Here is a 25313-nt window from a genome sequence, read left to right on the forward strand (position 1 = left end):
CATGTTTATGATGGAACAACCTAGCAAGATCTTATGAAGGCACATGACCCTTCCTTGGGGGCAACTTTAATTAGAGTAATTTTCATCCCCTTTGTATCTTGGCAAAACCGTTCTAAACTTTATTTATACTTTAGCTCTACATCTTCTGACAAGAGATATGCTTGCTAAAGTGGGGGCAAAATTTAATGTTATAAATTGTACTTTGTGCAACTCTATGCTACATAAGTACCTTATCTTTACATCAATTAAATAACTTCTTCACCTTTTTGTCCTTTTGTTCACATGGTTTCCCTAGTCAACCTTTGCCTTACCTTTTCTCAACTTCATTAATTATTTGAGTCGTGGACACTAGTTCACCATAGAGATGTTTGTGTGTCGTGCTACTATCCCACAAACTTGCAAACTAAATATGATGTTTTGAGTGTTACTCCTACTACTAGTACAAACTATAACATCTCTATTCATGCCCACTGACATTGGTTTGGTGCCTAGGTTGTTTATCTTCCCTTTTGAGATCCATTTTTGGGCTGGATGATCTTTTTAAGCATTATAAAATCTTGAGGGAAGCTGTAGTAACTCTTTATTCACAGTCTCCAGCACTCTTGGATATCTTGCATGCATCTTTTCTCTCTCATTTACTTCAGTCTCATTATATTGGTGCTTGGAGGAGAACCTTCTTCTTCTTCTCCACTCGGAAAACTCTTTTCTATGGGGCTAAAAGGGGAGTCTTTTACCTCTTCCATTTTATCATTTTAATCTTCATATCATATCTATTATTGTACTTCTTTCATATCTAGTTTTGTTATCCATATATTTTGGTTGTTCGTGGGCATGGAAACACCAAAGTGGGGGCATGACTGTGGTAGACGTCTATACATTGCCCTAACATTTTCACTATTGTGTGTGCAAGTTTCATTGGAGAAACGATTTATTTTTTTGAGGCTTCAATTGTGAACCAATTATGAGCTCCTTCTTGTCTTCTCCATAGTCACTTTCACTCATTTACTTATCTTATAGTCTATGTGGAATGCATATTACATCACTTTGTACTTTTTGTGCACCTCTCAATGCTATGTACATGCAAGATGTTAGCACATTGTACTATCATCTTTGACCCACACACACATCTTTAGGTAGAGAATATGCAAAGGTTACTAGAGAGTCTCTATGACCCATCCTTTCAAGTCTAGTAGTTTGATAAACCTTCTATCTAGTAAATTCCTCTTATAGGTTTGGGTAGTTAGTAGTTTGTATCTTCTAGCTCATTAGAGCACCAATTTACTAAGATGAAGTAGGTATATTTTCATCAAGTTTGGATTACCTTTAGGGTGTCAAATTTAATCCTCCACATAAACAAAAAATACCTAGCTAGTACCACCTTCATATGTTGTTTACTTTCCATATTGTTTTCATTCCATTCTAGAGAGGTGATTTACCTAATTTTATATGATAAGTGTTAGGTTCTCCAAGATTCTCTTTCATCATCTTAAGACCAAACAACCAAAAACAAGTTGGTCATAATGTAAAATCATGATTTCCACCATCATAGAAAAAACTGAAGGTTTCAAGGTGCAAGTTGAAGACACATCTCGAACATAGAATGTAGCACCTTACCATGCCATTAAATGACATTGAATTATGTTTTAAAAGACTAAATGATATGATAATTAAGTAGTTGTGTCTTTTCATATTTGGGGGGTGAACGGGTAAAATAATTTTTTGAAATGTAATGGTCTGAAGCTTGTAGTTTCCTTCACTTTCTTATAAACAAGGAAATCAAGACCAAAATAAGGGTTCATTAGTAGTAAGTTTTGGGGTAAAATGTATACATTGTAAAACTTTTCAAAATAATAATGGAGATGACACAATAATTTGGTGTTTGAATTCTAGTTTTAGTTTTTTTGTGGTGATTAATGAATAGTAATAGTTGGATATCTCTAATTTACTTTCTATTTTTTTATATGAATTCATATATCAAACATATGTCTAGTTTTATTAAATAAATTTGTGTTCCTATATGGTTTATTTAATTGGTTCCTTTAAGTAGAAATCAAATTCATTTGAGTAGATCAAAATAGCTTAGAAGATTCACTTTGGATTAAAAAGAAGGGCTCAACAATTGAACTGCTTGTATTTTTATGCAAGACATGGACACTAAAGTGCCAAACAAACAAAATTATAACCATTGAGAGGACACATATCAATTTATGGTTTGACTTTATTGTCCTATGGAGAAAACACTAGTCAATTCCTGAATTTCTTTTGTTAAGCTCATATACATATTTCAATTTTTGATGTGGGTTTAGTTGAATTTTTCTATTATTTACCTCATGCCAGTGCAAAATAGATAGCAAGGGTTAACTGGATTAAAAGTTGTGATTAGAGGAAACCCTCAAATTACATGAGATTTTATCTACATGAATTTACCACAATATTTTAAAGAGTATTCATTGATTGTGAAACTATTTTACCCACCAAGGTCTTTCAAAGCCTAAAGAGAAGGGAATTATAGCCATCTTGGTTAATTTTGTTCATTGTCCAAATCTAATATTGAATGTAAGAATAAGAATTGGCATACCTTTAGGGTTTGATAATCTGTTGATTTGGGAACCAATAGATTGGTGACTCTGCTCGGGAGTTACTTGTAGAATAAAATCTATCTCATAACTTTATAGAGCATAGTTTTATAATTTTTTTTTTAAGCAAAAATTCTATGATTGGTTATACTTTGAGAATAGCACTATATGAGTGAAAACTTGGAATTTACATCAAAGTGGTTTGATTCAAGACACTTGAATTCTAGGGTTCATCGCCATATGTACAGAAGAAGATCTTTGCATCAAGGACATCCCATTAACCCTTTGAATAAAAAATGAGTTATAAATGGACTGAGGTGAATATAAATTTCCTAGAGCATCCTTCAACTTCCAATTCACCTACTAGTGCTAAAGGGGCCTCTTCTGATGTGCCTATAGTAACTAAATTGCATGAAATCCCACAAAATAGGTTGGGGAATACATTAGAGCAGTCATTCAAGGAGCGTTATAATAACAAGACTAGATTTGATGATCAAAATAATGAAAGTCTCTCTCCTAGAGATTTTTCATAATTTTCTAGGAAATAATGAGCAACCCAGATCTACATTCATGTTTAAACCTAATCACTAAAAATTGAGAGAGATTGATAACCACCTTGATCAAGAAACTAGACAAGTTGAGGCAAGGATAAATATCAATTAATTTCTGAACCTCTTGATAAATATCAATATTTTGTTTCCAAGATCCAATACAAAGTATCTTTTTATCAATCATTTTGGTCTTTTGTATATAGCATATTTTATGTTTGTAAATTAGTATATTTTAATTTCATAGACTCCAAAGGTATAATGGAATCTTAGGAACACTCTAGCCTCTAATGAACTTCCCTTATGTGAGAAAATTATTATTTTCATTTCATATGGGAACCTTAGAACCCACATATCATTATTTTTTTCATATCATTCTCAATAAGGAGAGTTGGTTAAGTAAAATTTATTTTGTGTAAGAAAAAATGAAAAGAAACATAGTTTTCATTTTTTCGGTTCAACGAATTTTGTGAAAACAATCACATAAATATAATTATAACATAGTATATTCCAATATTAATACCAAACACTTAGAAAAACAAGTATAGCATTATCCATAGCATTGATAAGAAGATTTTATTTACATTATTTAAGAAGAAGGATATATTTCAAGACATAACAAAAATATCATATGATATTTGTGAAAAAAATATTAAATGATTGAAAAAATAAATTAAAAAATTTGAATAACATGAAATTTTTCAAAAAATAATCAATTATTAAAAAATTAATTTTATTAAAACAAAATTACAAACTTATTTTAACTTTTTTCTCACAACAAAATCTCATAAAAATTATGCTAAATTTACACTAGAAACAAAAATAATTCATTTTTTAGTTAATATCATTTCAATAATTTATGAAAAATATTTATAAAAATAATAATATTATCCTTAAAAAAAATGCTAAGTGTTCTCATTTAAAATATGCCCTTGAAAAAATCACTTACAAACCTATCTTAATATTAGATCTAAATGAAAAATATTTTAACATTTGCCTAGTAACTTCAATATTAAATATTTATGAGTTTGTGCATAAGGAGGTTACAATGTCGCCAATAGCTAAGAACACTCCATTTCTCTTTTTCACTGATGCACAACTACTTACAACTACTTGGACAAGTCCATGCAAGTGAAATGGTATGCACCATATGAATATTGGAAGCGGTTATGGTCAACCGAGATGGAGTGGACCAGTGTCGGGGTTCACTAAGTGTGACTACCGATTGGTAGTCTCGGTTCAGTTCTAGGGTTTTTGGTATGGCCTGTGCGGTGCAACCGAAGGTATTTTGTGAATGATAAGGATAAGGATTGGGATGCCACATCAGTTATGTGCATGTGAAGGATTTCCTTGAGGATCTTGCATGTGAAGATCGAATGTATTGAATGCCTACCTCTAGGATGCATGATTTTCTGAGCGGTGTGTGATGTGTGCGTGATGGGTTACTGATTTCCAGATGCGGTGAATATTGGATGATGCAGAATGACTTGAGATCTGTTTTAGATTGTTTCACTCTATGCAATATGTTTGGATGGTCAGGATTGGACTGCTTGTAATTGTAAACCTAAAATGTTTAGGATTTAGGGTTTATACTACCGACCTAATTGTGGTCTATAAGGTCGATGATGTTTGTTATTGCTTGTGTTGGCAAAAGTTGTGTGTGTGTCTACATGTTGAGATACTTGCCAAACTAGTGTGGAATCTACAGAGTGTGATTGCAGAGGAGAGGAGCCGAAAAGGATCTTCCTTAGCAAGTAGTGTTGTTATCAGATCAGAGCTTTACCTAATGACTTCTAACCATTTCAATAGCAGGAAAATCCCTTGATCAGGTAGCTTTAACAGGTTTGTTTCAAATCCTCTAACCAAGTGACTCAAGTTCATTGAGTTCTTGAAATCCTCTAGCGAGGTAACCTTTAATAGGGTTTATAGCCATCCCTTAACTGGGTGATACCTAACAAGATCGGTTCCTAACAAAACCTTATTGTAAAGTCTTTAATCGGACTAGGCTCCTAACAGAGAGAACTTCAAAAGAGTTCAAAACAAGCTTGTGGGTATTCATCCCCACAATAGTTTTCCCATTTGGGTTTCCACGCGAAAAATCTGTGTTATGGGTTGTGAGTTTTCATGTGATGATTGAGTAGTTTTTTATTAAAGTTGAATATGCATGCAGTGCTAAATGATTGTGGTATTATTGATGCTACTTATGCATTACTAAACTATTAAAGTAGCCATCAAGATGTGAGATCTATTTTTTGGTTAACCAGTTTAGATGTTTGAAGCATTTTTGTTTAACCAGTATTCCTATGGTTAAGTACACTGGTATAGACAATTGGTTATCTATGTAAAGAGAGTGTAAAAGTATTGAAGCAAGTTTTTGTCTGTACTGATTCACCCCCCTCTCAGTACCGATTAGGATATTAGTTGTTCATCATTATTCATCAATTGGTATCAGAGCAACTCCATGTCCTCGGTGATATAAGCTTAATTGCTTGAGGCAAAAGATCCCGCTTTAATGATGAAGAGGGAAGGTCCTAAGTTCAATAGGGATAACTTCAAAATATGGAAGGACGGAATGAAGATTTATATCAAGAGTTTGGGGGCTCAACACTGGAGCTATGTTGAGAATGTCTATGTAATCCCCACTGGCACTTTGACCAATGATCAGAAAAGAGAGATTCAAGAAAATGGGTGAGTCATGGAAGCCCTTATTAGCAACCTGTCCAATATTGAGTTCATTGATGTACAAGATAAGGACAATCCTAAGGATGTATGGGACACACTAGAAACCATTTATGGAGGTGATGAGCATGTCAAGTAGGCTAAGGAAGAAAGCCTCAAAGGAAAAATTGAAGACATGAGGATGGTTGAGGGTGAGACCATTCAGCAATATGGCATAAGGATCAAGATTGTGGTTGGAGATATCAAGAGCACTGGTGGAACAATTGATGATGCCACCGTTGTCAGTAAAGTTCTGAGATCATTGTTACCAGTCATAATAAAGCAAAAGTTGTTTTTATTTAGCATGTTTTTCTTATATCATATTCAAATTCCATTTTCTCAAAAAAAAAAGTAAAAGATATTTTCACTAACATAGACAAAAGCAATTGTATGGCCCATTTGACATGCGAAGGATGGAACTAAATGACTAGCTACTTTCAGTTTGATTTAATTAAATATAATTTTAAAATTTATTAATGTATTGAAATAATAATTTTTTTTTTGTAAAAATTCAAATATTAATCTTTAATAGTTTCTAATAGAAGGGGAATTGTACCCTTTCTTATTTGTTTGGAGATTGTGTTGTTAATTTTAAATATGAATCTTTTGTTTGTAAAAAAAAACATTAATATGATAATAATGATATTTAAAAAAAAAAAAGATGTGATTAGTAAATGACAAATTACAATCATGCTATCTTATCAAGAATACTTATTAAACAGAGACTAATGTTCTATGTAAATTAAATAGAGAATAATTCTATAGAAGGTTATAGTGCTTTTTTGTATATTAGACAATGTAAGAAACATATATAGAAGATAAGATCGCATATTATATTTAGGTAATACAAGAAACACATGTAAATGACAGTATCATATAATGTAGAAAACATATAGAAAAGATACGATCACATATTTTAGTAAATACTAAAGAAAATATATAATGAAGATGAAATTGCATATTATATTAAAAACTGTAAAATAATACATTGAAAACTAGATTACATATTATATTTGATAGTACCTTAAAAAATACATAAATAACAAAGATCACAAATTATATTATATTACACAATGCAGAGATGACATTCTATATTACATCGCATGGCATAGTATATTAGGCCGTGTAAAAAAATATATAGAAAACTAGATCACATACTATATTAGATCACATAGTGTATTAGAGAGTCCATAAAACATACATAAGAGACGAAATTGTAGCAGGCTGTAGAAAACATTCATAAGAGACTAGATCACATATTATATTAGGCAATGCAGGAAAAATACATAGGGGATGCCATCACATATTATTTTAATGTGAAAGAACATGACAACGACAAAGACACAGGAAGGGGAAGTAGCTGAAGAAGAGGAAAACAAAGCAGAAGAGCGTGATGATTATTCAAAGAGAATCACATTTAGTGGGCTTAAAGGAGAGTGTGTTCAGAGCATTGTCGTAAAGGATTTGGAAGTTCTGCTGTTGTATATTTTCGAAGATAGAAAGTCTCCTCGAGGCACCCATGGCGAGGCACAAGAGACTTTCAGAGATCTGAATGAAAAAGTTCTCTGCTGGAAGCTCGTAATTCACGCCGCCTTCAAATTTGAAGATTAGGGTTGGCAAGGCGACTTGACCTGATGTCTGGTAACACAGATCCAGCCCCACAGAAGAGCCATCTGTAGGAGTAAACTTAGAAACAGAAACTAAGAAGAATATTTTTCATTCTTATTAATTACAATGAATCTGTACAGGTTCATATACATCTCTAGATCCTACAATCATGCTGTGTGCGTTATGCATACAGTTACACTATCTACAGGATAGGAAAGTATCCGAATGCATACAGCTACACTATCTACAGGATAGGAAAGTATCCGAATGCATACAGCTACACTATCTACAGGATAGGAAAGTATCCGAAAACAGTTAAGGAAAAATCAGAAGACAGTTTAGGAAAGAATCAGGAAAAATAAGAATATCGCAACACTCCCCCTCAAGTTGGTGCATAGATGTCACGCATGCCCAACTTGCCCAAAAATGTCGAGAACACTCGACTTGAAACTGCTTTGGTGAGAATATCGGCCAACTTCTCTTTAATGAAGAATCTGTCTACCTCCACATGCTTTGTACGATCATGTTGAACCGGATTATGAGCAATATCACAAGCTGCTTTATTGTCACAATATAGTTGAATTGGCCGCCTAGGCAGATAGCCCAACTCTATTAGGAGAAGTCTTAGCCACAACGCTTCACATACTCCAAGTGCCATACCTCTAAATTCTGCCTCTGCACTTGATCGTGCAACAACATTCTGTTTTTTGCTTCTCCATGTAACGAGATTACCTCCTACAAAGGTGAAATAACCTGAGGTAGAACGCCTGTCATCTACTACTCCAGCCCAATCAGCATCAATATATGCATCCACATTTTGATAATCCTCCCTTTTAGTGAATAAAATTCCTTTTCCAGGAGCAGACTTCAAATACCTCAAAATGCGCATAACTGCATTCATATGTTGCTCTCCAGGATTATGCATAAACTAGCTAACAATACTCAATGCATAGGCAAGGTCTGGCCTTGTGTGTGCTAAGTACATCAATCTTCCTACAAGTCTCTGGTATCTTCCTTTATCAACTGGTACCTGATTGGACTCAATACATAACTTCAATCTTTCTTCCACTGGTGTATCAGCTGGTTGACATGCTGACATACCAGTTTCCTGTAACAAGTCTAAGGCATACTTTCTTTGAGACAGAAAGATCCCTTTATCAGATCGAGACACTTCGATCCCAAGGAAATATTTTAAGGGACCGAGGTCTTTCATTTCGAATTCTCTGGACAAGTAAACCTTTAGAGCCTTCCTTTCTTCAGGATCATTTCCTGTAACCACCATGTCATCCACATACACAATAAGTGCAGTGATCTTACCCTGTTGTTTCTTTAGGAATAAAGTGTGGTCTGAATTCCTTTGACGGTAACCAAAGGCTTTCATAGACTTTGTGAATCTTCCGAACCATGCCCTCAGAGATTGTTTCAATCCATATAGTGACTTTTGTAATCTGCACACCTTCTGACTATGTATTTCTAGTATCATGCATCTGGGTGGGAGTTCCATGTAGACTTCTTCGGACAACTCTCCATGTAGAAATGCGTTCTTCACATCAAACTATTGTAATGGCCAATCCAAGTTCGCAGCTAGAGACAACAAGACATGTACTGTATTGATTTTAGCTACAGGTGCAAATGTCTCTGTATAATCGATCCCATAGGTTTGGGTGTACCCTTTTGCCACCAGTCTCGCCTTAAAGTGTTCAATTGTACCATCTGCTTTATACTTCACAGTATAAACCCAACGACATCCAACTGGTTTCTTTCCTGGTGGACAGTCAACAAGTTCCCAGGTTTTATTTTCCTGCAATGATTTCATCTCCTCATTCATAGCAGCTTTCCATCTTGGGTCAGCTAAGGCTTCTTGCACATTGTTAGGAATAGATACAGTAGATAACTGATTTACAAATGACTGATTTGATTCTGACAAATGATGGTTAGACACATAATGACTCATGGGATATCTAACTTTACTATAAAGTTCGGGTTCATATGTGGGTTTAGAGATACCTCTGGTGAGACGTTGTGGTAGCCGTTTTCTAGATGGTTCAGGAACATCCTCAGTAAGCGATTGGTGTGGTGTATTGGCTACCTGTGGGGTGAGGGACTCGGACGAAGGTGGATCCACAACTTCTGTTTCTGGGTGTTCATCACTATTTTGATCCAAAGTTATATCATACACCTCCAATTCACCCACTTCTTGATTAATAGGTTTAGAGAGTTCCACTTCTTTAGAGATGTCTAAGTTACCCACATCCTCAGAGATGTGAACATCAACATCTTCAGAGATGTGATCATCATAGTGTAGAGTCTGAATTTCCTTCTGGTACTCCCCCTGAAGTTCAGGCTCAGAGGAAAAATACATCGAGTCTTCATGAAAAACTAAATCCAATGTAATAAACATTCATTGGGTTGGAGGATGATAGCATCGGTACCCCTTTTGATAAGCAGCATATCCTAGAAAGACACATCGCAGTGCTCGAGGAGATAACTTGTTGCGCTGATGCTTATGGAGGTGTACAAATGCTACACAACTAAAGACGTGAGGAGATAAATTTGGGACAGCTGGAGCAACAACCGCCTCAGTGAGAACCTGGGATGGTGTTTGGAAATCAATAGTGCTGGAGGGTACCCGGTTAATCAAATATGCTGCAAAGGTAAGTGCTTCGCCCCAATAAGACAACGACATATGGGCTTCTATCAACGAAGCACGGACAACCTCCAACAAGTGACGATTTTTTCTCTCAGTCACCCCATTCTGCTGAGGTGTATTGGAAAAAGTAGTTTGATGTATAATTCAGTGTGCTTCCAGATACTGCTGAAGTTCAGAACTAAAATATTCACCTCCATTGTCACTACGGAGAACCTGAACTTGTGCATTGTACTGAGTACGAACCATGTTATAAAATTTTTGAAATAACAAATTCACTTCACTTTTAGACTTCATTAAGCACACCCAAGTCATTCTGGTACAATCATCAATAAAAGTAACAAACCAACGTGATCCACCCAATGTAGTGACTTTGGATGGACCCCAAACATCAGAATGTATGACCATAAAAGGAACTAGACTTTTATTCAAAGTTAATGGAAAAGAAGCACGATGGCTTTTTGCAAGTTCACAAACTTCACACCGGAAGCTAGAAACAACAAATTTTGCAAATAAACTAGGAAATAATTTCTTCAGGTAACCAAAGGAAGCATGCCCCAGATGTCGATGCCATAACCAGATTTCAGATTTATGCTTCTCCCCCTCAGAGCTATCCACCATTAGAGCTTGATGCAGCTTGTCCGAACTCTTTGACACCAAGTCCAAGTAATACAACTTCCCTCACCTAACACCACAACCAATCGTTTGCCTCGTTCGGATGTCCTTAAACACACAAAAATCAGGCCAGAAAATTACAACACAAAGTAAAGCAGTGGTGATTTGGGATACTGACAACAAATTGTAATCCAAAGATGGAACAACTAAAACAGAATCTAGATTCAAAGTATCAGTGAGAGGTAAGGGTCCTTCTCCGATAATTGGGGCTGAAGAGCCATTGGCAGTGGAAACAAATTTTTGTGAGGACGGTTTAAGAGATGAGACCTGTCTAGAATCAAACATCATATGATCCGTAGCACTGGAATCAATTATCCATGCACTATTAGAAACAAGTGCAGACATATTTAAAAACTTACCACCATTACCTGCCACTGTTGCTAATGCTGAGATCTGTCCAGCAACATCATCCTCTGTCTTTGTTTCAACAAACGCAGCACTGGAGGTCTTTTTGGAATTCTTCTTCCGTGAATCGTGGCTACGATCCCACCATTCTGGATACCCCACAAGTTCAAAGTAGTGACTTTTGGTATGACCAGTTTGATGGCAATGGGTGCATTTGTAGGTGGATTTATCGGCACCATTAGTGATCTTAGGCATGCTTTGAGAAGGCCGGTTCTGATTAGATCGGTTTTGGGTCACCATGGCTTAAGCTTCAGCCTTTTCTGGTTCTCCAATCATCGTTGTGCGACGAACAGATTCACGGCGGACCAATGCATAACATGCTTCTAATTCAAGAATAGGATCCTTTCTCAAAATTTCACTGCGGACTTGTTCGAAGTCACCATCTAATCCAGCAAGAAAAATATGCACTCTTTGTCACTGAATTGATTTTCGGTAAGATTCAACATCGTTCTCACTTTCCATGATCACCTTATCACGATGATCCAACTCACCAAAAATCTCAGTTAATTCTCCATAATACACAGAGAGTGTTCTGCCATTCTGTTTGGCAGAGAAAGCCCTCTGATTCAAGACAAATACCTGCAGTTCATCTGCTCCATCATAAAAAGCCTTAGAAAGGGCTTTCCAAATATCTCGAGCAGTGGGTAAGCGAATGTATCGCTTCATAATTTTTGGGGACATAGACATCAACAACCATCTCTTGACCTTTTGATTGTCGGCATACCACTTCTCATATCCATCATCCTTCTCGGTGGGTGGCTGTGAATTACCACGAATGAAAGAGAGTTTCTCCTTCTCAGCAATATGCATCTCCATGATTTGAGACCACAAATCATAGTTTGTTTCATCGAGTACAATCCCTGCATTGAAGGATGAACCTTCGGATTGAATAATAATGGGAGCAGATTTGGGCTGAAATACTTCCGAATCTGAATCGCCCATGGTTCAATGAAGGGGAAACAAATGATTCAAATTTCGAAGCTCTGATACCAACTTAGAAACACAAACTAAGAAGAATATTTTTCATTCTTATTAATTACAATGAATCTGTACAGGTTCATATACATCTCTAGATCCTACAATCATGCTGTGTGCGTTATGCATACAGCTACACTATCTACAGGATAGGAAAGTATCCGAAAACAGTTAAGGAAAAATCAGAAGACAGTTTAGGAAAGAATCAGGAAAAATAAGAATATCGCAGCAAGTAAGATCAATGGCAGCTTGAATTGCTCCCTTGACTCGAGAGTAGGCAGCCTCGATTAGATAGGTAAGGGTCGTTCCCGAGTCGACGATCATGCCTCCGGCACCGTTCGATTGTAGATCAAAAGTTCCAGAAGGAATATTTACGCCCTCACCATTGAGGGTGATCCCTGTAACAGGAATATACCAGAAAGAAGGAATCGCACTGTTCTTAATCAGTGAGATCGTGTTGGCTCCGCTCAAGCAAGCACCCTCACCGAAAATGAGAGGGCTGGTTTGTGAAGGAGAGTCCGTGATAGACAAGAGACAGTAAGAGAATTTGTTATGTACATTGGAACCCAACTGTGAGATGAGTGAGAGAGCACCTCTTCCAAGGCCCACAAGACCGCCGCCCTGAGAGAATCCTCGTCCTTGGTTGTCATGGCCGCATCCAAAAGCAATGCCTGCAACCATGCTGCCGCTGCTGCTCCCAATGGAGAATGACTCGTAACCCAGGTCACCGCTTGTCTCAGAGCCATCGCCATACCTATAATTAAACATACAATGTGGATTGCATCCAGTTTTAAATCTTTTCAAAGCATTGCAAAGAGAGTTAGTACAGGGAACTCTGGAATACGTGGACGATTTAGAGGAATCGAAGATCGGCGTAGATTGAGTGTAGCAATTCCGGCAAGGCCTGCACTGAGTCCAAATTAGATCACTCCCCGTGTCAACAATAGCTTCAAAACTCACCGAGGGTGTTCCCACTGCAACGTTCATCAGAAATTCCCCATTTCCCACGTGAAGGGGTGTTTCAGCGTCTAACTGCCCAGCTATCCGCTGCTTTACAAATGCCTCTATCATATTCATTCGTATCTTACTTCGATCCACCGCCCCACTCAATCGCTGGGTAAAATTGAAGTCTCCCTCTGATCTGCGAGTTAAATTCACCCTCAATTTGAAATGTCCGTCCGAAGAAGATGCGATCATGGGAATACTAAAGCATATGAAGGCCACAACTCCCAACAGCTTAGAATACTCCATTTTTCTTACACTCAGAAAAAATGCGAAGTGAGTTGATATAAGCAGTTACATGTGTTTTCAACACTGAAGAAGTCTATGTCGTTAACCTAAACATCACTTGCATCTATAATTTGCAGTGTTTAACAGTAAGGAAACTAAAATAAAAATGCGTAATAGTTAAGATTGGTGGAATATCTCTCACATATTTGCAGTGTTCAACAGTAGGTACACTGTAAAAACGCGTAACATTTAAGGCACGGCGAATCTCTCGCATATAGACGCTTTTAAAGCAAACTCATCGTAGTGGAGATATTTGATATCTTAAACGATTAGACATATGACGCGAGGAATATTAGCGGGTCCAAATATTCGCCTTCGTGGGGCATAACTCTTCTTTATTGGCTTCGATTCCATTTTGTCATAATAAAGTAATTTTTTCTATCATAGACGAAAACAATTATGTTTCTTTCACTTCAGAGTGTCTTTTTGCATTTAATTTTTTTTAAGGGGTTATTAATATATTGAAATAATAATTTCTTATTAGAAAGTTATTTTTTATTTTTTAATAAAATAATTGACAAGAAAGGTCAATAAATAATGATTCTTTATTTGCTTCTTGTTATCTCTAAAATTCTATTCTGTTGTAATAAAGTAAAAGCAATTTTCACTAACGTAGAGGAAAATAATTATGTTTCTTTCCTATCACAAGTTGTGTTTATTTCACATCACAAGGTCTCTTTGACATGTGTAAACATGATAAAACTACAGTCATTTTCCTTGTAAAGATTGGTAATGTATTGAAATAATAATTTCGTTACTTTTTTATTTTTCAATAAAATAATAGAAAAGGGTCAATAAATAATTCTTCTTTATTTGCTTCTTGTCATCTCCGAAATTCTATTTTATATCACAATAAATTAAAAATAATTTTCACTAACATAAAAGAAAACGATTATGTTTCTTTCACATCACAAGACCCCTTTGCATGTGAAAGATGATGAAACTACATTCATTTTTTTCTATAGAATGTAATATAATAATAATCCTTGTTAACGCATTCAATAAACATTTCTTATTAAAAAGTTTTTTTTATTTTTTAATTAAATAGTAGAAAAGAGTCAAAATTTGAGCAACTTCAATTATTCATATAGTACTTGTGGTTGTATGATTTAATCTATAGATATCCAGGATTTGAGGATTTCCAATGTGTGTTGAGGCAAGGAAATATTTGTTTTCATTGCCCATAGCAATTTTGTTCTCCATTTTTGTCTCTGTCATTTTTTATTTTTATAAAATTTCGGTATGATAGGCATTTTTCCCGCTGGGTTCAGTGAACTGCTATGGGAGTATTGTCTAGCAGGATCCCTTTTTTTGTTTGTTTTTCCCAAGACTCTGTAACAACTGTTCTATAATATTTAATATATTTTCTAGCTTCAACCTTTTACTAAGGAAAAAAAAATTTATTGTTAATAACTAGTTCACATGTAAGTTAAAAAACAATGAAATGTTGGCTAGAATCAAAATGAACACATGAGAACTTATAAATGTTATATAAGAAAACCTAAATACATTTATTAACAAGTGAAATATTTATTTTTGTTTCATATAAAGTTATCATAACTATTTGTTATAAGTGTATTACTTATTCCATAAAGTGCTCATTAAAACAAGCATGTTATTATGTGAAAATATAATATTCTTACATAAACAAATATTTTGTTGGCAATGTTTAGAGTACTTCATATTAATAGTTTTTCCTATCACAAAGACAAAGACAAAAGGTGAGCACAATACATACTTTTAACTATCTCATAACACGTGAAGGATTGACAGAAAAATTATCATTTACAGTTGAATATGAGGGAGGAGGGCCAATAGTTGTGTGGGAGAACTTTGCAAGCATGTAGTGGTTGCTTCTTATATCATAGGACCTCTATGTTTTTTAGAAATGTGAATGGGGCTCCGTTCTAGCATGCCTAGGATAAGAATGCCTAACTAAACATTTTGGAATTGACGGTTCATGCCCATGATCAGTGGAATGAGAATTGTGCTCTATGGCATTTTTTCATTGAGTGAAACTATCAATTTTTTCATCAAGTGAAAAACCATTTCCCTACGAAAACCACTAGGTATCTTGAAAAAAAGAGACACACTATTGTAGGAAGCCATCACGTGACCCTTTAGGTTCAAACGGATCATCTGTAGGTACCATAGATTCTGAGATAGAGTGTCAAATTTTGATAATTTTTCACACTTAGGATGCTCAAAGGATGGTGTCGGTAGGGTATGGCCATGAGCATTCGAATGAGTTGGGGTAGGGGGGGGAAATAGGAGCATGCCTAGGGTAAGAATGTCTATACAGATGTGTTGGAACTGACAGTTCACGCCCACAATGAGAAAAATGAGAATTGTGCCCTGTGGCAACTTTTCATTGAATAAAACTAATGATTTTTTCATCAAGTGAAAAATCATTGTCCTATGTAAACTACTTTGAATCTTGAAAAACTGAGACAGGCTATTGTAGGCAGCCCTCACGGGACCTTGTAGGTTCAAACAAATCATTCACATGTGCCACAGATTATGAGATAGAACCTGTCAATTTTTTATAGTTTTTCGCATTAAGGCACTAAAGGGACAACGTTGGTAGGATATTGCCTTGAGCATTTGACCAAGGAGGGGGGGGGGACATAGGAGCATGCCTAGGGTAAGAATTCCTAACTAGACTTGTTGGATTGGATGGTTGTTTCCCACAAGGAGAAGAACAAGAATTCAACTCCGTGGCAACTTTTCATTGAATCAAACTGACGATTTTTTCATCAAGTGAAAAATTGTTGCCCTACGAAAACCTCTCTGAATCTTTAAAAACCAAGATAGGTATTGTAGGAAGCCCTTACATGACCATGTAGGTTCAAATAGATCATTCACATGTGCCACAGATTCTAAGGTAGAACCTATCAAATTTTGACAATTTTTTCGTACTTATGTTACTCAAGTGATAATGTTGGTTGGGTATGGCCCTAACTATTCGACCGAATGGGGAGGGAAGTAGGAGCATGCCTAGAGCAAGAATACCTAATCTGACTTGTTGGAACTAACATTACAAAGCATTATGAAGCACAATATGCCTACATTCATTGGGGGGTGGATATATTTTGCACATGATAGTAAAAGAAAGGAAGGTAAAATTTGTTTCTTTCAGTAGTTGAATGATAGTCAAAACAAGTTTATGTTTAGATTTCGTATATTTATGCCTTAAATTTAATGGGAAACATGTGGAAATGGACCCCTTCACAAAATCTCATTGCTGAAATGGCTTTAATGATGAGGGGTTATTGCTAAATGTAACCAATCGATTATGAAAAAATTGCATTCTACTGTAGAAATTGCATTTGGATGTTATTATTAATAACAATACCAATATGGTCATTAAATTTGGTGAAGTTTCCAAAGGAAATGAAATTTAACACTTAAGATTTCAATAGAATAAATTATATAGAATCTCAAGATTATACAAACAACATTATATTGTTAATTATTTAGCAATTGTTAATTATTGGATTGAAGATTAAAGTTTGAAATAATGGCACCAAGCACATGAGGAACAAGTTATATCAAATCTCAACTTCTATATATCAAAATGTCAAATAATTACAAGTGTATGTCCATATAAAAAAATGGCATAAAAGCCAACTCAAACAAAATATATGTCGATATATGTAAGTGTATGTCCATATACAAAATATACATGCCAACTAGGCATGTAAGTATCCCAAAATGTTCTATAACATCCTAAACTACTGATTGATCATCAAAATCGATTCTCTTCACTACACTGCTCGTCTCTGAAGGATCCTGCACAAGAAAAATGAAACCACAATTAAGATTAGTTATATTATATAATTTACATTCAAAAAGTTAACATAAAAATAAATATACATTGAACTATAATTGAACTCTCAAATTGAATTCTTGATTACCTCATCTCCATGTTTTCTCTTCATCTTGGGAGGAGTCTTGGAATATCTCTTCGCTAGAGCTGGTATGTCATCAATATTTTTCGTATACAACCTATATATATTCACTAACATAAAATTTCAATACAAGTTATCATATAATTGTGGATGATAGGAACATATTATATCTTCTAAACACAAAATAAAATAAACATGTGTACCTGAGGCATCTCTTCTATTTCTTTGGGTATAGTGGTTGCAATCAACAAGGATGTGAAGCCAAGAATTCCCTGTACATAAAGATGACAAGTATGTGAAACTATCAATCTATGTAGACATGTATAATCATTATGTTATTTAAAATATTATTCCATCATGTTTTCATTCAATTACCTTTCCCTTGTCTCCGACTTCACTATCAGAGCTCGAATTGTGCAGCATCGCACTCGCGAGATTTTTTTCCTACAAGAGTAAAAGAGGATAAACATGCAAGTTACTTGTAGCGTCCTAAAATTGCGACACTTGCAATTTGGACTGCATTTGGGTCTTCATGATGGCGGTGCAACGTTGAACCTGAATGGAGACCCCGAAACTTGTTTACGACACCAAAAACTGCATCTTTCTGCACCCTTGGCCTGACCCTCCTTGCACCCTATTGTCTCGGTAGGTGGGACCATGGCACCCAGTGCCCTGGTCCTTCAGGACCATGGCACCTAGCACCCTGGTCCCTGAGGACCATGGCACCCAGCACCGTGGTCCCTGGCCCTATTTTGGGCCCGGTCTCTTGTTGGGCATCGGGTCTTCAAGTTTGCAATTTGGAAAATAATGTTCCTAGGTCGGCCTAAGGTTGGAAAAATCAGTCTCCTAACCCTAATTAACAAGTATATAAACTACATTTCCCCTCACGAAAAGAAAAAAAAACATATGTGTGCAAGAGGTGCAAGCGATAGGCAAACATTCAAACATTCAAGCATTCAAGCATTCCTTCAAGCAATTGAGCATTCTAAGTCTCCATTCAAGGCTAAGTGTTGCATTCAAGACAAGGATTCAACCATTGAAGAGGAGATCACCTACAACATACAACATCATTACACCTTCGCATGTAAGAATACAAACATTCTTACAACAAGGTATCAGTACTTGATTACATTACAAACATTTACATTTACAACATTCTCATTTCTTGGTTAATTCCAAAACCGGGGTTTGACCTGAAGGCAAACCCCTAATCCCTAACCCCCCAATCGTCCTCTCTTTTCTATGTGTAGGTTGCAGGTACGCGGCTATAATTGAAGATCTGGAATCCTTGTACAGAGATGAACAGATCCCCCTTCGTTTTGCAGATTTTTTGGAGGACCGTGTGCACTCCGGGCGCCATCGTCCTGTCAACTTTCGCTCAAACTTGCAGGACAACATCATCTCGACATTTTACTACTAATTCCAGGTCCGTAGCTTCATCCCATATCTCTATCTCTGTCTACAAGCGAATATTTCTTACTTTCACATACACTCCTAGTTCAATCCTTCTATCTACATTCTTTACAAAAGAGGGTATCCTTGCTGTCTCAACCCTTGAAACTCATTTAGAATTCAATCTTTCATTGTGTGGGATTGGATCTTGTGAGTTTCAACCCCTCTTTTGAATGTAAAGTCTCTCCTAAGTGAAAATCGTCAATCCTAGTGACCTCCTTTCTCTCTCTTTGGAGTGGGGGGAACACCTAGGGTTCGATTTTCCGCTTTACAATTTGGTGAACCTGACGTGAACATCCTAATTCTGATTTTTCATGGTTAGATCTGAAAATTTTGCTTCCTTAATTACATTTCCATGTTTGATCTTTTGCAAATTTTAGAGGTTAATTGCATAAAAACCCTAAATTTTCTTTTTAGTAATTGAGCTTGTGAAATGTCTAATTGTTAATGCTTGTTTTAGATCTACCCTTCTATTGCAAATTATCAATTCATATTTGTGCTTTAATTCTGAAAATTAAGTGGTTAAGTGTCAAAACCCTAATTTTTAAAACCCTCTTGATTCAACCTTTGACCGATAATTTCACTGATCAAAACACCTCCAAATCAGCTGTAACTTTGGATTCCGCAACAAAATCATAATATCTTTCATCATAGGACCGTGTGTACCCCGAGCGCCATTGTCCTCGACATTTTTTCCAAAATTTTGAGAGCTAGATCTTACTGTATTTTTCTGCTAGAATCCAGAATCTTGGCTGATTTCATCAATTCTAACACTTTCAAAATTAAAGTCAAAGTTGGTCTAGTGATTGCTTGGATTAAGGCTTCTAATCATTCAAAAATTGTTGAAATTGAAATTTTGTGTCAAAATTGTGTTTCTTACTGTCCTAAATCTGAAAAGTGTGTTGGCATTCATTCAAAGTTTCAGTGCTTTATTCAAATTTTTCCAATTTGTGACTTTTGAAATTAAGTGTTTAATTGCAACGACTTTGATTTCCGCTTTCAAAATTGAATTTTGCATGAAATTGAGTCAACTTTTAAATTTCAAAGCTTGCATTGATTTTAGTATTCCCTCTAAAATCATAAAATTCAAAATTTCAGTTTCCCTCTTTTTTTTCAAAATTCAAATTTTGCATTTTTCAACAATCTTGGTAGGGTTCAATTTTGAGATTGCAACTTTAATTTGGCCTATCTACAGATCGTGAAATCACTCAATTTTTTTAGATTAGCTTTAAAATCATCATAACTTTCATCCCTGAAAATTTTGAAAAAAGTTGCGAGGACCGTGTGCACTCCGTTCACCACGGTCCCTGACATTTTTTCCAAAATTTCAGGAGATTGTCATGATTGCATTTAACAGCTTAAATCTAGGAGATTGGCTGATTTTATTGAAATTTGCTACCTCTAAATTCGAAAATAAATTCAAAATTCAAGATTTCAATTTTCAAGATAACAATTAAAATTAAGTGCTACCCCCCCTTGGCCCTAATTTTTCAATTGTGCCTACCTTTCTTGGAAGTTGTGTTTCCCTCTTCTTTCACAAAGTTCAAATTGGATAATCATTATCTCATTGTTCAATTTCACCAACTTTATTTTCAAAATTCAAAATCTTCTCTCTCTCTCTAGTGCATGAGTTTTACAACAATAAGCCCTACTTACACTATTCCTGTTAGACGAAGCCTTAGAATTAAGTCTTTCCAAGGTTTAATTACCGAGGAGATGGAACCTAATTTGAATGGCCTTTTTAACGAGGACATGGGTAATTCCTCTAATCCTCTTAATGATGAAGAATCTCTCCATGAGGTTTCTGTAGAACAACTTTCAAAATTGGATAACCAATTTGATGATTTTCAGCAATGGATGTCTCAAGAATACCCCGACAGTCAAGCTCTTTCATTAATTGAGGGTCTAAAACGTATGGTTCAAAGTGATAAGAATGGAATTGATATTTTGCGTAGTATTGCACACATCGTGGATTTGAATGTGATGCCTATGAAGAGTTGTGCCGAAACTTTAGGTTATACACAACCTCCTACTCAAGTCAATCATTCTATCCCTTTGACAACTTCTATTGCTAGTATACCTACTTTTACATCAAACATAATGACTACTTCAATACAAAACATTCCACCTATGATCACCAGTCATGGGGGCAATCCTTCCCCTTCAATCAACCCTCTTCCTTCATTCAATCTGACTTCTTCATTCATTCCTTCAATGAGTGTCCCTATTACATCTCCACAAATGAAAATGACGCAAGGGGGCAATTCATTCAACCATTCCATTCCTCCTTGTAGTGCTCCTTTTTTCCAATCATCTCCTATGACTAACTATCGTAGTGTCTCGCCACCTTACTCTCAATTAATACCTTCTTTCAATAACATAATACCTCCATCACAATCTAACATCTCTAATATGAACTCTTCAACTGAAGCAACCATTAACAATCTTGCACAAACTGTCTCTTCTTTACAGCAACAAATTGCCTCTATGAATCAATCTAAGTTTAGTGTGCCCACATTTGATGTTGCGAGCCCACTTTCTCTTGACATTGTTTGAGCTATCCCCCCTAAGCATGTTGAAATCCCACAGTTAGAGCTTTATAATGGTAAAGGTGATCCTCTAACACATGTTAAGACCTTTCAAACAATATGTACTGATTTTGCTCATGACCAAAGGTTGCTTGCAAAACTGTTTATTAGAACATTAAGAGATAAGGCTTTACAATGGTATTGCTCATTGCCTTCCTATTCTATTATTTCTTTCCAACAACTTGCAAATGCTTTTATTCAACAATTTCAAAACAATATAAGTCCTAAAGTTACTTTGATTGATTTAATGCATTATAAACAAGGTGTTAAAGAAAAAGTGACTAATTTCATTGGTAGATATAAGCATTTGTATGCTCAAATTTCTTTTCCAGTACCTGACAATGATATTCAAAGAATCTTTATTTCTAATTTACAAAAAGATATTAGAGAAAAACTTCTATTTTCTGAGTTTACTTCTTTCCAACAGTTGTGTGCAACTCTTCACAATTATCAACTGACTGTGATTCAAATGGAACAAGCAAATCCTATGGCTCCGAGTGATAAGGGTGATAGTAGTCAACAACCATTTGGGAAGTTTAAACCAAATAGAGGGTTCGTTAAGTTCAATGAAAACATCATCAACAACAATGTGAATGCAACATTAGGTGTGCCTCCTATTTCTAAGTTTTTCAAGAAAGAAAGAAAGTTTACTCCTTTGAATGAATCATTGCATAGTATTATGAATAAGTTATTGGAACAAAATGTGCTTACTCTCCCTCCTATAAAGAAAATAGATCCTACAAAGATTAATTCACCCTATTTTGATAAAAAATGCTTTTGTCAATTTCATCGTCAACCTGGGCATGATACTGAAAAATGTTTTTCTTTTAAGGGTAAAATTCAAGATTTGATTGATAACAATACTATCTCTGTTTTAGGTGTGAATGATAAAGGCAACACATCTTTAGCTCTTCCTAACCAAAATCTTGAGATTTTTACTGATCCATTACCTTCTCATACCTCTAATGTGATTGAGACTAATGGTTCCTCTTTCTCACCTGATGGTCTTGTGTCTATGACTCCGAATGTGATTAACTTTGTAGAGAAGCAGAAAATCCCTAAAGAACCTTCCATCGCATTTGATTCTAGTGAAACTATCAAGGCACCTGATGGTCCTTTATATTAAGTTGCAAAAGTCAAGAATACACCTTGCCGTGGAATGCTTATTGATCCTTCTTGCATGGTTAATGTCATTACTGAAGAATTTCTTTTTACTTTGCAATTGAATCAAGTGATCTATGACAAAACAAATGTGGTTGTGAAATTATTTGATGCATTTTCTTCTCCTACAATTGGTTCTATTACATTACCTATTGAGGTCCATAACAAATCCCTTGATGTGAGCTTTGCTATTATTCCATCATCCGAACAATTTCATGTGAAGCTAGGCTATCCTTGGCTATCTTCCATGAAAGCTATTGCTTCTCCTATTCACAAGTGTTTGAAATTTCCCCATAATGGTGAAGTTGTTACTGTCAATCATAGTCTCTTTAAACCAGCTGAAAGAACTTCTAGCATTCCTATTGATTATTTTTGGCCTAAACAATTCCAATCTCTTCCACCGTGAAGTGATCATCTTTTCAAATCTTATCAAAAGTGGAAAAAAGATATGATCCTATCTCTAAGTGAACCTCGAACACCCAAACTTGATATTCCTATCGTTCTTGAGAAGGAAGTTCTTCCTTTGAAAGATAAAACTAATATCTTTCCTCAAGAAGATTCCCAACCCATTCCTATGGATGTGACTATGTCTATGTCTAATAAACTTTCTAAAAGTAGACCTATACCTCCTCGTCATGATGGACTTGGTCTCCTTCCTAAACCAAATATTCCTCCTTTATATGGAGCAGTTCCTCCTCCTTCCTCTTATAAAGAGAAGAGACCTTCCTCTTCTCCTATTATCCAACCTAAGAGACCACAACCTAAACACCCAAGTGATAAGGATGAGGACATTCCTCCTCCTCAATCTTCTCAAATTCCTACTAAGACTAGATGAAATCATTCTGCGCGTGAACACCGACAAAAGCGTCATCTTAGAGCTCGTACAGCTGCTTCTCAAACTTTGCAATCCCCAAAAACACCTTCATCTAGTATTATTCCATTTTCTCCTCAGCCAAAAATTGAGCCAAAATCTCCTAAGCATAAGATGCATGATGGTTTTGATCCTGTACGAGTTAAAGATCCTATTTTAATAAATCTTGATGATGATATAGATGAAAATGTTATTCATGTTGAAAATGTTACTTCTCTTGCTTCTGATAGTGAATATGAATATGTTGATATTAATAACCATTTATGTAACGAATTTTCTAAAGCACTTATCCTAGCTCCTAGACAAGAACAATGTGGCTTGGAACATGAACATAGCCCTTGTTTGGATCTTGTGATAGCTCCATCTGCTATGTTGGATTTTCCTCCTCTAGCATGTTTCCTGCCTTCCTGAAATATTGATCAGCAAGATCAATGGGTGGATGACGTGCTAGACTAGTTTCATTAGCATAGCAGACTCTCTCCTCCTCTCTTGATCTCTTTTGTTACTTCTTCTATGTGTTATTCTCATTCTTCTATTTGTTGTCCTTAGTGTTGTCTACTTGAGGACGATGCAAAGCATTGAGATCTCTTTTGGTCTCTCTTATGTCGACTCAAAAGACACATGTGTTCCCTTCTTCTAGGTGACCTTCCTTGATTGGGGAAAGAAGAACAATTATGCATACATACATATGATATACATGAATGATCATACAGCATACTGACCCCAAGGAAAGCGATGTCACCTCATGCTTTGTGTTTTTTGTCTATTATCCTTGGGTTTATCTCACACTTGGGGGCTAAATCTTTGTGATAACATGCTCCTTTCCCTTCTCATTTCTTATGTGTATCACTACCTTAAAGAAATCACCCCCGATGAGGTGTGTGCGATCGCTTTAACATAGGGGGCATACACTCCGTCCATATCTCTTCAAGATTCCTAAAAATTTCTTGGCAAACTTAGCTTTGCCTTGAATATTTTTGGTATTTTTTCTTGCATGACTCATAATGAGGGAACCTTACTACTGTCAGTCATGGTTCTCCCTCATGATCTTCCCTTTTACTGTGTCAATCGAAGTCATAAGATCCTTAGTCCACTAGGGGCTTGGTGTATCTTGCCTCCTTGACGTGGTGAAAGTCTTTCAATGTTGTTTCCTTGTACTTTACCGGAAGTATGGGCGTACGCTTATACTCCCACTAAAGTGGGGGCTAAATGTAGCATCCTAAAATTGTGACACTTGCAATTTCGACTGGATTTGGGTCTTCACAATGGCGGTGCAACGTTGAACCTGAATGGAGACCCCGAAACCTGTTTACGACACCAAAAAATGCATCTTTCTGCACCCTTGGCCTGACCCTCCTTGCACCCTGCTGTCTCGGGAGGTGGGACCATGGTGCCCAGTGCCCTGGTCCTTTAGGACCATGGCGCCTAGTGCCCTGGTCCCTGAGGACCATGGCACCCATTGCCCTAGTCCCTGGCCCTATTTTGGGCCCGGTCTCTTGTTGGGCATCGGGTCTTCAAGTTTGCAATTTGGAAAATAATGTTCCTAGGTCGGCCTAAGGTTAGAAAAATCAGTCTCCTAACCCTAATTGACAAGTATATAAACTACATTTCCCCTCATGAAAAGAAAAAAAAACATATGTGTGCAAGAGGCGGAAGCAATAGGCAAACATTCAAACATTCAAGCATTCAAGCATTCCTTCAAGCAATTGAGCATTCTAAGTCTCCATTCAAGGCTAAGTGTTGCATTCAAGACAAGGATTCAACCATTGAAGAGGAGATCACCTACAACATACAACATCATTACACCTTTGCATGTAAGAATACAAACATTCTTACAACAAGGTATCAGTACTTGATTACATTACAAACATTTACATTTACAACATTC

General features: G+C 36.0%; 1 protein-coding gene across 1 annotated transcript; it reads right to left on the reverse strand.

Moving 5' to 3' along the window:
• Positions 1–12238: 12238 nt before the first annotated feature.
• On the reverse strand, positions 12239–13453 carry LOC131073073 (aspartic proteinase nepenthesin-2-like). Its single transcript, XM_058009433.2, has one exon. The coding sequence runs from the start codon at positions 13401–13403 to the stop codon at positions 12324–12326; it is 1080 nt and encodes a 359-aa protein (XP_057865416.1). The 5' UTR covers positions 13404–13453; the 3' UTR covers positions 12239–12323.
• Positions 13454–25313: the final 11860 nt, after the last annotated feature.

This window comes from Cryptomeria japonica, chromosome 3, assembly GCF_030272615.1.
Source record: "Cryptomeria japonica chromosome 3, Sugi_1.0, whole genome shotgun sequence".
Classification (NCBI taxonomy): domain Eukaryota; kingdom Viridiplantae; phylum Streptophyta; class Pinopsida; order Cupressales; family Cupressaceae; genus Cryptomeria; species Cryptomeria japonica.

Excerpts from the sequence above, each read along its gene's own strand:
- LOC131073073 (XM_058009433.2), bottom strand. The coding sequence starts at position 13,403 with ATGGAGTATTCTAAGCTGTTGGGAGTTGTGGCCTTCATATGCTTTAGT.